Raw genomic sequence first — 14754 nt, forward strand, 5'->3', positions numbered from 1 at the left:
ATCTTTATGATGTCCATTGCCAATAGACAATAAAACCTTTTTTAAGTCTTCAATCTCTTTTTCCAATTTTCCTATTTTTCTTTCCGTTCCTCCGTCCTTTTTCTTGATAGTTTACTTGTAAACTTTTGCATTTCCATTTTCATGAAATCCCATAGTACTCTCTTATCTTTAATTTCAACAGACAGTTTTACTTTTAAAGTCTGTATTTCTTCTCTCATCTTCTTAACGAATTCCTTGTCACTTAATAGACTATTATTAAACTTCCAATAAGATTTTCTATTTTTATTATTTTGTCGTTGACCTATTATGGAAAACCAGATTAACTGCTGAATGATTAAAGGCTATAGAAGGAACAATGTCACATTCGGATGTTATCTGTTTCAAATTATCTGATATAATCCAATAATCTAAGCGGCTTTGCATAAATGAATTTCGCTGTGTATACATGTATTGCTTTTTATCTTTATTTTTACTTCTCCATACATCACTTAATATAAAACTATCCATGAACTCTTCCCACTTTTTTACTAAATTTTGTTTGCTTTTTTGATACTTGTCCAAAATAATCAAAATTTGTGTCTCTAATAACATTGAAGTCACCCCAAGTGCTACTGGATTTCCTTCTATATTATTCCTATATAACAATTGACTTAAATCACTTAACCATTGTTTTTGGTCTCCTTCGTTATTTCCAGTGGGGGAAATAAACATTTCCAAGTAGCATCTTCTGTCCTTGTATACTCCATTTAATCAAGACGTATCTACCATTTCTGTCTACACAAGTATAACAAAATTCGATGTCTAACTTATTACTGCTGGACGCATAGTTCCCGGAACGCCGAAGGCGGCGCTATTCATCGAACATTCTATCGGAACACTGTAAATGCTTTCATTAGGAAAAGACTTGTTGTAAGTAAAGAGCTCCAGTTTTTGTATGATCACGTTCACCCTTTTTCGCTTTAAATACATGGATACAACACTGAACAGTTTTAATTACATATGACTTTCTTAAAATTAAATGACTATTCCTGTTGATGTGCAGTTCTTCATACATCTCATATTTTGATATGTAAACTTTTAAGTTTATTTCATAGATTTTTAAATATTTTTTGAAATATTTGTTTTTCAAACTTGGTAAGCTCCACCCCAAAAACCTCCATATCTCATTCCCCTTGTGACATCACCTGTCAGTCATCAATGAGCTAACTTGAGAAAGTGGTATGTACCTTTGCCGAAGTCGACCACCTGTTGCAATACATAATACAATAGCAACATACAAGTTGCTATGTCAGACATGCTGTAGCATCACCAGGAAGACAAAGGCAATGATGATGTAATGTACATATGTATGGAAGCATGCAATTCTATTATTAACGTGTTTTAAGCTGGGGAAATTACATCCCATTGTCTATTCTAGAATAGTAGTTAAGTTTGGCATGTTTGAAAAACAAATATTTCCAAAAATATATAAAAAATCTATGAAACAAATTCAGAAGTTTACATATCAAAATATGAGATGTATGCAGGACTGCACACCAACAGGAATTATATTTGTATTTCGATGTCATGGGCCCTTTAAACGTTCTATCAATATCAGGATGGACCCTCACTAATGCAATTCAACTGTCTTCACTTTTGGCCAAATAATCCTTCTCATGAAATTTCATAGCCACTTAAATGCCCACACAAATCAGAATTACTGTGCCATAATTGAGCAACAACCTGTCCTGCAACCAAGATGCAAACTAATGCGGTATATACTCAAAGCACTTCGTAGGAAACTTGAACACATATCTTCTTATCAGTCCACCAATCTAATTCTCTGCTATACCAATACCCAACCCTAGTTCCGACAGCTCTGGGTAGGCATATTCCTCGATAGTTTGAGGGGTCACATGCAGACCCACTTTTATAAAGCGGTTTTTTGAAATCTTACTGACCACGCAGTTGTCTGGGATACAACCACTGATTAAGATTAAGTTAAATATATTTGCCAATATCGGTGACAACACGAATGGGCTTGCCTTCAGCATTTCGTTTAGAATATAATTCATTTCCTGGGGCTTTATTTCTTTCCAATTTTTGAAAATACTCCTGATACTCCTGAAACTACCCTGGCCCAGCGAAAAGAATCTGAAGAATTATAAAAGTTCTTTTGTCTGTGATGATGCGGGATTACATAATCAGCATTTTGCGTCAAAAGAATGTCCTCATCAACAAGGGACTTTTAGATTTGCACGACGAGAACGTGAGCACATTTTTTTTTTTGGGGGGGGGGGGGGGGTCCTCGAAAATTTTAAAATTTGCACCCCCAAGCAAGGTAAAAATCACGTGTTTTTACATGATTTTTTTTTCTCAAGGGGGGGGGGGGGACCCACCTCCCTGGGTCCGCCACTGAGCGTAACAATTGGCACTTAGTATTCTTCGTTTCTTTCTTACTCTGTGTATCTTTTGCCTTATTCTGGCTTTATCGGCATTTGTTAAAATACAGTTTGTAATGCCATTTACTGCGCTTTCGATACCTTGACTATTTGGATCATAAACCATTTCGTTTATTTCCTTTATTTCATCTAATACGAGGGGTGCTCCCAGAGCTTTTACGAAAGCATGGTCGCTTCTATTATGTAGGCTTTCGGGTGTGGTTTTAACACCTGGGCCCTGTCTTACAAAGAGTTGATATCAATCTCAACTTATTTGTGATTAATATCAATCGCAACTATGTACATACACCTGTAAGAGATAGGAGACTGCAAACTTGCGATTGGTTAGAGGACTTGCGGTTGATTTGGATCAATCGCAACTCTTTGTAGGACAGGGCCCTGGTCTACATGATTCAGTATTTGTATAGATTCTCGTTTTAAGAGTTGTAACAAAGGGACATGATCTAAGAAAATATTCAGGTCTCTTATTTGACGAAACAAACCGCACAGCCCTCCAACCCAAAGAAAACAGAATAAAGAAAGTAAAACGACATAAAAGAGTAAATGCAAGAAATAATAAGAAAGACAAAACAAAAAACAACAACAACAAAGCCCCAATAGTACCAAACCCTACAATTAAAAGAAACCCGTCTACTCAAGAAAGTACTTATTTCCTGAGCAGTAGTTTTGCAGTAGTTTTGCAAGACCTTCCCAAGCAAAGACTGCCCAAAATTTACCCCCTCTTCCTTAAAATTAAAAAAAATCAAAGCACAAATCCACCGATTTCCACGTGTATGTAAAATTAACATGCTGTTTTAAGAGAATTTTAAAAATTAACAAAAGCTTTCGAATCCTAATTAGCCTAACTCTTCTATTTTGTGCATATTCAAAAGTGATAAGCTGCATGATAAACCTATCAATTAAACCCTTCGGTAAGAAATAACTTACCCTATACCTGGTTATGTTTGGGATTACATTAACAAACGGCCTGCAATCATTATATTGCATAAGTATTAACACCTTGAGTATTGTCCAGCACATTAAATATATAAGTCCAATACAATCAGGAGTTTATCAATTCTTAAGTTAGTGCGTGACAATACTTCAAATCATCAATGTGTGTCTGATATAAAAAGTCTGGCATAGAAGTAGTTGTCACGTTTGGTGTTTTAAGAATAAATGAAAAGCTTCCACTTGCAGAACCAAATACCTCTGTTAGTTAAAAACCTTGGCATAATTATAATGAGCAAGACATGCAATCAAGAATGTATAAAGATTCAGAACATACCAATTCCTCTTTTCTTTGACCTGACAGTATCCGAATTAACGGCATATTAAAGCAACTTATTGTCACAGCGTTGTTGTTGTTTTGTAATGAACATTTTGAGAACGACCAGAAGAACTTCAATTCCACCTCTTGGAACAAAATGTATTATAAACAAAATAATTATAAAACAAAACAAAAAACAAGCCAACAGCTCCATTGTCTGATTTTAAAGTATGAACTTTGTTAAAGAACAACCTCCTTTTGACAACAGGCATATTACGATATGTTTACAAATAGAAATGTCGCTATACTTTCCAACAATACAACAAAAATGTGCTCCTATTCGAAGGTTCAGTATTATGTTTAATTCGTTTAACTTTCAATGTCTAGATTAAAAAGGACATACTTGTAGATTGTCAAGGGACTACCACCTAAATACCTAATTAGCATTTGTTGTGCTTGAGTAATAATTTTGTTTAAGGTAATACAAAGTTTTGGGATGGGGTCATGAATTTGGTTCAAATGAACATATTAGAAGCATATGCGATCCTACAATATTCAGTGATCGTTGTCGCGGTTGAAATCGAGTCTAAAGTTATGAAATTGTAAATAATAAACTCTTTATGTTACATAGCTCCCTCTCAAGCTCAATATATTAATTAAGCTATAAAACAATGTTTCTAGACTAAAATCGACCAATTAGCTATCCCCGTTTGGAAATTATATATCACAACTACATATTCTGAGATTTTCACGGTCACAACTACCATTGTACGGCCGTAGGCGCTATTTGAAATGTATCAAAATTTACCGTGAGCACCGGTAAATGTTTATATTCAATTTTTCTCGAAAGGAGAAGTGTTTCAGGGGCTAATTTTTCTTGTGCTTACAATACACCTACAGGGGCATCCAAATATATCAAACTTGTAAAGAATAACTTTCCACCCAATTTTCAAATTTCCCAAAACTTTGTATTACCTTTAACATACAAACACGTACCTGCAGGAAGACACAGCATGTTTTAAAGCGTAAAACTCGTGTCATACGATAATATCACTGTGTGACTGAGAAAAAAGGTTACTTTGGTTCGACAATTTATTCAAAGGCGTCCAAACAACAAGCTTGGCACGATGGTAATAAGCAAGACATGCAATCAAGAACGTAACCTATTGCACCATTCAAGAACTCAGAAAATACAAAATTCCTCATATCTCTGATACACCTGTATGTCAGTATCTGACTTTGATAGGCATACACTACAGATTTTTGTTGTTCAAATAAACATTTTAAGGACAAACAACTTGCCATTGTAGTCATAAGACATTCACCTATTGATCACGCACAATAATCGAAGTACCTGTCTTCAATCAACAATACCTACAATGACGAATGCGCTATTATTCAATTGTCCTTGAATTCCTAATGAGCACATTGCGAATGTAACCATGGACGTAACCAAACACTATGACGGTCAAGTCACACGCCCAACGGCTGACCCGTTACGACCTACTGCGATATCAAGGCACGCAAGACTAGCGTCCCCGCTGATATCCAGTAGCAACCAATACACAGTTTATATGAACAATCCCAGGCGGTGCGGAGCATGCCAATTATCTCACTGATAACACCGAAATCGTTTTGAATATTCAACGGTCATCGAAGCACTCACGTTGCCAAGCTCACTTTTCACCGAAATTTCTCTCTCTCATATCTTCTTTGTTCGTCGGCGGATTTCGCTCAGACTCTCAGGAATGATGTAAAATGGTCATATCGAACTATATATGAAAAATTGTATTAAGTGATGATCTATTTATCATTTTATCAAACATTTCATGTTCAGTCGTCTCCGAAAACTACCCTCAGATTATTATCAGACACATCTGGCAATATGGCTATTTATTCATGAAACTTAATATGCATATTCATGAGACCTTTACGGTGCTGGTGACGAAATTTTCGCTGTGACCATCACTTATTTTCGGAGATACAATGGAAAATGAATGGGGTGTTTTTCAGAAATCGAGAAGCAGCAAACTTACGAGAAAATCGACGTCACCACTCGATCAAAGACTGGCGCATGCGCATTGACACGAAATTACGTAAACCTACGCAGACAGCTGATCGTGAGCACACATAGCTGCATTACTATCCTGGCTGTGTATTAAAATCTGTGCGATTGATTCTCAACATTTCAAACACCACTGTACAATACTCATCTGATTCCACTCAAAACAGATATACCAGTGACAATTGATGATACCTAAATAGTAGTAAAATATAATATTTTTTTTAACTTAATGATGTTAAAAAGAATAATTAAAAATTTACACCGTGAGTCTACTGTCAAACTTGCCGATCAACCGCATCGTATTTATTGTGTACGTTCGTTTGTAATTTGTGTTTAGACTATTCATGTGTGAGATTGCTGCCTCCTAGCACGTAAAGCTGCGCTAGAGGTCTACACGCATTATTGATTGCATGCAGTGATCGAGAGGTATTGTTTTGATTTCAGCCGAGCCGAGTGGATCTTTGACTTTGTAAAACCCTCTAAAGAAACAAAGGTAAGGGCGCATTTCAATTGTAATGAAGTATTTTTGTCCATAAATCGATGTTTGATATTCCTTTTCCATGAAAAATAGGTATTCATAGGTAAAAAAAAAAAAAAGCTGGCGAATCTGCTACGCATAGGGTCTAGTATGTGCCATTCATAATGCCTGACTGATAGTGCTACTGCTCTGCAGCACAGCTGCATTAGCTTCATTGACCGTAACTCCAGGGAGCTCCGCCGCCAAGCCGTCGGCGGCGAAGCTCATGAGTTACAGTGATCGTAATATAAATGGCAATGATTCATATTCACGGGTCTCGGCAATATTAATGAACGAATCTTGGAGCCAATGAATTGTCGACCCAATTTCAAGTGCATGCAGCTGTATTACACACGACACCTCATCCTACTTACTAAACTCTAAACTAAAGTCAAACTTTATCAATGGCAATGTTGTAGAGTCTAGTATTTAACCTGTTTTACCTTCAAATCTCTACAAAAAAAATATAATAATTTCTTCACCTTCTTTCATATAGAATATGTAGGCAGGGCCATGAAACCTTCATGTAGCCTTACCTTCAAGTAACCTCCAGCTCCCCTTCTCAACTTCATGACTTGGCAGATGTCCTAATGCATGATACACATTGGTCGAGCATTGAAGAACGGCCGACACTGCTGGCGGCCGCTGCCGAGCCTGGCCAGGCTGACGTGATGTGACCTCGTACTTAGGTAAATATGCAAGAACGTGTGTGTATTTTTCATGTGGAAATTCTTGAATACCAAATTGTTTTTTGCTATAAGTCTACCATGGTAAGACATGGCTGTCAACCCTCCCACATTTGGTTGGAGTCTCAAGCCACGGCACTGATTTTCCTGCCGTTCCGACAACGTCACGTCAAGCACTAGACTTGTAATTATGTATATTCATACATGTTAACTCTCATTATTCACTTACAATATTTTTCCTTTCTTCCATTCAGTGTTGAAGCTGTCTGGTCGTTCCCTCAGAGTGATCACAGATTCTACATCCCACCATGGCTCTGTGGAGTGTTCACCAACCCTAGTGCCCAAGCAGATTTGTCTTCATGCAACTAGGTAAGATATGTACTGTTAAGTAGAGTTAGCATTTTTTTCATCACCATGAAGTCATTAAAGGCAATGTTCCTTGGTGATGTCAAATCATTCTGAGAAACAACATGTACCATTTGTTTTTAAATTTCTCTCACAGTGCCTGGTGACACTAGTCTTTTTCAATCCAGTGTCTAATTATCAAGATAAATGAGAGTCTTGTTTTCTTTAACATTTAAGAAGTACTCATCAGGAGCTTTAGATCTTAATATTCCTAAAGTAATTTTTTGTTCACTCTGATGAATGTGGAAACAATGATTTCCAGATCTTAATACTTTGCTTTTGCTGAACTTGACCTCATTGTACACTGAAACACCCCCAATTTTTCACGAAAAGGGTATTTTTTGGTTAAATCCTCATTGTATTTTTCAACATTACAATTTGCATTTAAATTCTTCTAAAATCTGCCTCTTTTTCCTTTTTAGAATTAGACAAAGAAAAATCAAATTATCTACCAAAAATTCTGTGACAGAATTATTTATTTAAAAATTAGAAAATGTAGATTTTTTTTTCTCGCTTGCTCTTTTTTTTTGTTTAAAAAAAAAATCATGCACCATATCCAAAACTTTAGCTCCGTTATTCCCCCTCCAATTTTTTTTAGCTCATTACGCCACTGCTGAAAAACACAATGTCTTGAAGGTTATTATCATGCATGTAGACCAAATTTGACCTAATTATCATTTATGAATATCATGCCTATCTGAGCTGTGAGATCCATTTGAGGTATTTTTTGAAGTTCTTTCCATAATCTGGCTCTTGATCATATAATACTTTGGTAATGTCTGTTATAGAGTAGTGTATGTAAGTTATGCTGTCTAATGTTAGAGTTAATATATAACCATATGAATGTGAAATATAAATCATGTTAAATTTCTCTTTTTTTTTCTTTAGTTGCTGTAATATAATTGAATTTCAATTCATTAATTGTTTTTCTATTTTATTGCAGAATGGCGCTCCCTTAAATATGTCAGCACTGGCTACCAGTGTTCTTCAGTTTGGATGGTGATTTCATAGTGAAGGAGTCAGGAAGCCCGAAAGTAGTGTAAAACTAGCACTCTGGTTACAATATGGTACACACGATAGGGTTAACTTGTACTTAGTACATTAATTCCTGGTGTTCCAGAGAATAGTGCTTTCAATGCTTGGACAATTTAAAGTATTTGTTTTAGAAGTTGTGAATAAGTGAAAAGTTCAGACAATTGGCAATAGACCTGTTTCCTTACATATTCAAATTTATATGCATACTTTTTTAATTACAATTGATGTTGCATAGTACAACATTACATGTATCATTGCAACATTACCTGCATATTTTGTGCCTATTTTCGACTTGGTTAGTCCATGTCATACGTGCATCTTCATCATTATTATGCAAGTTATGAACTCCATGTAGATTTTCACATTTCACTTGTTTCCAATAATGTTCATTCATGTACACATTTGAACAATTGCGTGTTATTGGCGCATGATTGAACCAAAGATGACAGTAAACATAAAGTAATGGCTTTCAAAACAGATTGTTTTATTATTTATACAAAGCTTAATATTTATTGAAGAAGTATTAGATGTACAATGAAAAGTATGTGAGACATGGATATAAGTATTTATTTGAGTCTTTCGTTTTTGTATACATGTTAAGTTAAGTATACAAGTACATTTAACACACAAATATACAGTGTTATTGCATTGAAGAAAAAAAAGAAGCATTCCTGTTTTGTATGCAAGTTACATAATGGAAGTATCTTGCCTATTGTATCTGAAGTGAAGTGGCAATTATAATATGCAGATTGAGAATTGTTTTTAAAATGAAATTGCTGTTTTGTGTTATTCATTGGTCGAGTGGTTAATGTTTTGCAGTAAATGATGAAATGATATTCAGAGATATCTATATATAATCGGAGAGTGATTTACATGAAGGTGGTACATGGATCATTGTGAGAAAGGTAAATGCAAGTGTGCATGTGGTATGTGGATTTTTGTGCCAGAATTTAAAGTGAGTGTTTATAATGGCGTGGATGTGTCGACAAAGGCTCCGGGTTTCTTCTCAGTTGGTTCCAGAATTTATTTCACAAAACAAAGACTTGGGTTAATTCATTAAAAAAAAAAAATTAAATCACAAAGTGATGTTAGACAATCATCGCTTGAGTCAACTTAACATTAAAAAAAAAAAGCAAGCAATAAAGGGTTAATGCTATTGCAATAAATGGTGGCCTACAGCTAGGTATCTAGCTACCTATATATTTCTTGCATGGTCATTCATTGTTGGGATATTTTTCCTTGACTTCTTCCTACCCGAAGTATTATTATAACCATTATAATGAATAATAATAATAATAACAATCATTATTATAAGCAGGGTAAAACACCTCCCTGTTATAAGTACTATTACTTTTTAATTATCATTATTACCATTATTAATCTAAGCAGCAGCATCATTATAATCATGAAGTATATCTATTATTTTGATATATTACCCAGGGGTTTGCTATTGGGGGTGGGGGGATCTTCATTTATTTTAAATTGGATGAAGAGTGGCGAATTACGCATAATCCCCCCCCCCCCCCTTCTGCCGGGAAATACCCTGCTATTCCCCTACAAATAATATTTGATTATTATTATGATTGTTATTAATATTATTATTACTATCATTATTATTACATCTACGACTGCTACTACTTATACAACTACTACTATTTTAAAGTAGTATTGGTGGAGTACACCTCCTGCTCCTACGATGGACACAGGCTATAGCTAGGCATATGGGCTCGCGGTGCACTGCTGGTGCAGACGATATTCATGACAATGTACAGGCAATGTACATGTTTGACGCCACGTTATTCCGTCTTATTTACAGTAAAGCTAAGATAATCAGTGTAATTTAGCTTTATTTCCGTAATATACATTTGTTATTAATGTTGGAGAAATTTGGGGGTTAATTCAAACACTGCAACAATTACAATCTATGCCACGAAATCATGTTGAAAGCCGTTTTTACCGATCAACGCCAACACAAACTAGAGTGTGTGGGACTGTGCTATTGAGCATGACGTCATCACCCGCGATGTAATGTGGGGACGACTCGGTAGATCGGTGCTCGTATTGAAGGTATGAAAATGCATTATGTTGGATCATTACCAGACACATCCGGCCGAATTGGTTTATGAAATTGATATTTCACAGAAATTTTCTTTAATAGTTATTCAATAACATATTCGAATATCGTTATTGTCCAAATATTAAAAATGTGTAATTTTAGGCATTATTTCGGACTCTTTTTTTTTTTTTTTCATACAAAGTTTCTTGTCCTTTTGCCCCCATTTTTTCTTCGTTATTACAAAAAAAAATGTAATGTATAGTTTAAATGATTATTCCTCTTTTCAAAAATGTAAAGATCTTTAAGATTCATTGTCATATGCCAAAGTTATGGCAGGTTTGCTGCGACACTTTCCCAGCGGTTTCACGTAAACAACGTGTTTATTCAATAGAAAAGCAAGGTCAAATCAAAACGAAATCGTGAGTTAATTGCACCCGAGCGCACCGCCTGATCCATGCCACGCACACAAAGATCTGTTTGTACAAAATCGCTGAACTGGTACTGCGGGGGCCAAAGCGCTACGTTTTGTTTGCATAGCAACGGGATTGAGTCGTTCACTCACCATTTGAATCATATAAGGCTGCACAAGAGAAAAGAACCGCCATATTTCGTGCTACATGACAACGCATCGTACGTACGTCGCGGAGCACCTTTCAACGATTTTCATAAACGCCTTTTAGTTTCGACCCTATCTTCAACATGGTAAGCTGGGCTTTTCTATATTTTTCCGATTGTAAAACATTCATTCAGCAAAATGATAATAATGGAAGGGATTTCATCAACGATAATGTGTAATAAAAGCATTTAATGTTCTGTTGCGAATAGAAACCAACTGTCGATACATAATTTTGGAGCCGCTCGCGCTTTTTGCACTACTAGTATATTTATGTCTATGTAAATGAGATCATGATTTCTACAGACGTAGATTTTTAGAGTTATTATGTCAGATGTTTATGCTACATTTCTCTTTGTACCACGGGTTGTAGAGCTGTGATTCAATTCATTTCTTTACGAGTAGTGATGCTGTAGTGTTATATCTCACAAAATATAACTGGTATACTACTCACGCGGCCGTTCAGATCCGTGAAAAATATTCGAAGCATAATTGCCTCTAATTCAACGCCTACTCTATTTGACTATTTTATCGAATTTTCGTTTCGTTTCAGCGTGAATGTATCTCTATCCATGTCGGCCAAGCCGGAGTCCAGATGGGCAATGCCTGTTGGGAGTTGTACTGCCTGGAGCACGGCATCCAGCCTGATGGCCAGATGCCCTCAGACAAGACCATCGGAGGTGGTGACGACTCCTTCAACACCTTCTTCAGTGAGACTGGAGCTGGCAAGCACGTTCCCCGTTGCGTCTTCGTCGATCTCGAGCCAACCGTAGTCGGTAAGATTTGTTTTATTATTGATGTAACCATGGTAACATGAACAGTCCCTATGTACATACATGTAAGAGCCTGGAATGCTGGACTTAGTACATGTCAGCGAGATATCTCAAACTTATTTGAGTGGATTTGATATGATTTGAACTGGTTTATTAATTTTAAAAAATGTACATTTGTTCATTCAAATGGCAGCCATAGGCTGAAATAGTCTGAATTTACAAAAGATAGTGAAAGATACATTAAAATACAATACATTGACAATTGGTTCCATACCAAACAGTACTATATAAAATAACAAACATGTAGGAATAACATTGCACACACAAAAATCAACAACAAAATAAAAGGAAAGACGAGATAAAACTTGAAATAGAAGAACAGACAGAAATTAAGGTGAATTAATCGAAATAATTTAACTCAGGACTATTCAAATTCAGATTGATTGACAGCAGCTTTACATTCCTGCTCCTTTCAAGACCGTTTTACAGACATATTCAAATGAATGGATGTTGCTCTTCTGGGGACCTAGTGACAATATATTCCATTAACCTGTTTGAATGAATGAACTGAATCCACTCTGCATACATTATTTGTTGATATGTCGGGCAAGCCTCAGGCAAGCTTACAAGTTGTCAAGAACAACCTTTGTTTGAAAAGTATGCTTCCAATTTGGAAATGTTGGTAACCGGTCTATACCCACCAGTATTCATTTCGTTCAAAAAAAATAAGTACACAATACATTTACCGTTGTATGTGATCAACAGTATTTTCACAATATCTTAGTTCCATATAACTCTCTACGTTGACCATCAAATTATTATGTAATTTTGATCCTCATGATAAGAATGATTGTTGTAAATATGAATTGGAAGCTGAATCATATGTGATGAAAATTATCGGGGGAAAAAATGTTACCTTGAAATAGAATTGAATCTAAAAGTAGTCGTGCTATTAAGGATGGATCTCTCTTTAACTTTCGTTCACGATGAGATGTAGTCGACTTACTTCGTATGATGGGGGCAATGTCAACATGAAGAATGTTTGTGATTATAGGCGAGTTGACAATGTCTATCGTAGGTAAAGACATTTCTAAATTGAAATTGTCATTTGACATAGTTCCTGTTATCGTTATATATTATGTGATCAAACACCAAAAGCCATTTATACGAATAATTCATTTTTAATGCAGATCAATATCTATAAATTTAAAACATAAAACATAATATTAATAGCTGAACAAGTAGCATGTGTGTTATTTATCGTTATCATTCTTTTTTTTCTGAACTAAGAATTTATTCTTTAATTTTCCCCTTTTCAGATGAGGTCCGTACCGGTACCTACCGTCAGCTCTTCCATCCTGAGCAGCTGATCACCGGCAAGGAAGATGCTGCCAACAACTACGCCCGTGGTCACTACACCGTCGGAAAGGAGCTGATCGATATTGTCCTCGACAGGATCAGGAAGCTGGCTGACCAGTGCACAGGTCTTCAGGGATTCCTCATCTTCCACAGCTTCGGTGGCGGCACCGGATCTGGCTTCACCTCCCTTCTCATGGAGCGTCTCTCCGTCGATTACGGAAAGAAGTCCAAGCTTGAATTTGCCGTCTACCCCGCTCCACAGATCTCCACCGCCGTTGTCGAGCCTTACAACTCTATCCTGACAACTCACACCACCCTCGAGCATTCCGACTGTGCCTTTATGGTCGACAACGAGGCCATCTACGATATCTGCAGACGTAACCTCGACATCGAGCGTCCCACCTACACCAACCTGAACCGTCTCGTCGGCCAGATCGTCTCCTCCATCACAGCTTCTCTTCGATTCGACGGCGCTCTCAACGTCGATCTTACCGAGTTCCAGACCAACTTGGTGCCTTACCCACGTATCCATTTCCCTCTGGCCACCTACGCCCCAGTCATCTCTGCTGAGAAAGCCTACCACGAGCAGTTGACCGTTGCCGAGATCACCAACGCCTGCTTCGAGCCCGCCAACCAGATGGTTAAGTGCGATCCCCGTCACGGCAAGTACATGGCCTGCTGTCTCCTGTACCGTGGTGATGTCGTCCCCAAGGATGTCAACGCCGCCATCGCTACCATCAAGACCAAGCGTACTATCCAGTTCGTAGACTGGTGTCCAACTGGTTTCAAGGTCGGTATCAACTACCAGCCACCCACTGTCGTCCCTGGTGGTGATCTTGCCAAGGTTCAGCGTGCCGTCTGCATGTTGAGCAACACCACCGCGATTGCCGAGGCCTGGGCCCGTCTCGACCACAAGTTCGATCTGATGTACGCCAAGCGTGCTTTCGTCCATTGGTACGTCGGAGAGGGTATGGAGGAAGGAGAGTTCTCCGAAGCTCGTGAGGATTTGGCTGCTCTCGAGAAGGACTACGAAGAAGTCGGTACCGACTCCGTCGACGCAGAGGGAGAAGAGGAGGAAGGCGAAGAATATTAGACAGATTCTGACACTCTTTAAGGTCATCTTAAAGCTACTCTACTAAATGAATTCCCATTTAGGTTCTAGCAGTTAAATACTTTTCACCAATTGTATTCTCCCCCCGGCCTTGCCGGTATAAGATGAAAGAAATTATTCACTTCACAATATTTTTCATAAACATGACTTTTGACATATATGCAATTATATCAACAAAATACGTAAACATTTCTTGCCTTGTTTTTTGTTTTTTGCTGCTTCAGTTACCATAACAATTGAGTGTAAAATGTGTGTGCAGGAGAACATTTTTAAATGAATCTTGTCGGCATAATGTCCATTCAGATGGAATTAATTAGTACATGTTGGTAAAACTGATGATTATGATGATGGTGATTATATGTTGATGATATGCTAATGTATGATATGGAGATTATAATATGATGGTGATAATGATAATAATGATGATTATGATGAGGAGGATGA

At 37.0% G+C, this 14754-nt stretch overlaps 1 protein-coding gene and 1 long non-coding RNA gene across 4 annotated transcripts in view; both read left to right on the forward strand.

Moving 5' to 3' along the window:
* LOC585338 (tubulin alpha-1 chain) overlaps positions 1–14497 on the forward strand; it is a 33644-nt gene extending 19147 nt beyond the window's left edge. Inside the window, exons 1-3 of one of the 3 annotated variants that reach the window (XM_030994822.1) lie at positions 11028–11156; positions 11621–11843; positions 13160–14493. In XM_030994822.1, the coding sequence (XP_030850682.1) occupies positions 11154–11156; positions 11621–11843; positions 13160–14292 (1359 nt within the window). In that variant the 5' untranslated portion in view covers positions 11028–11153 and the 3' untranslated portion in view covers positions 14293–14493. Of the gene's footprint in view, positions 1–11027; positions 11157–11620; positions 11844–13159 lie in introns of those variants that run through there. The other 2 variants (XM_030994823.1, XM_030994824.1) reach the window with 2 other exon arrangements.
* On the forward strand, positions 6106–9171 carry LOC115928091. Its single transcript, XR_004065869.1, has 4 exons — positions 6106–6248; positions 6769–6961; positions 7213–7327; positions 8307–9171. It is a non-coding gene; the product is annotated as an uncharacterized LOC115928091 (long non-coding RNA).
* Positions 14498–14754: the final 257 nt, after the last annotated feature.

The sequence above is a fragment of the Strongylocentrotus purpuratus genome, unplaced genomic scaffold (genome assembly GCF_000002235.5).
Source record: "Strongylocentrotus purpuratus isolate Spur 01 unplaced genomic scaffold, Spur_5.0 spur5_scaffold_21, whole genome shotgun sequence".
Taxonomy (NCBI): Eukaryota; Metazoa; Echinodermata; class Echinoidea; order Camarodonta; family Strongylocentrotidae; genus Strongylocentrotus; species Strongylocentrotus purpuratus.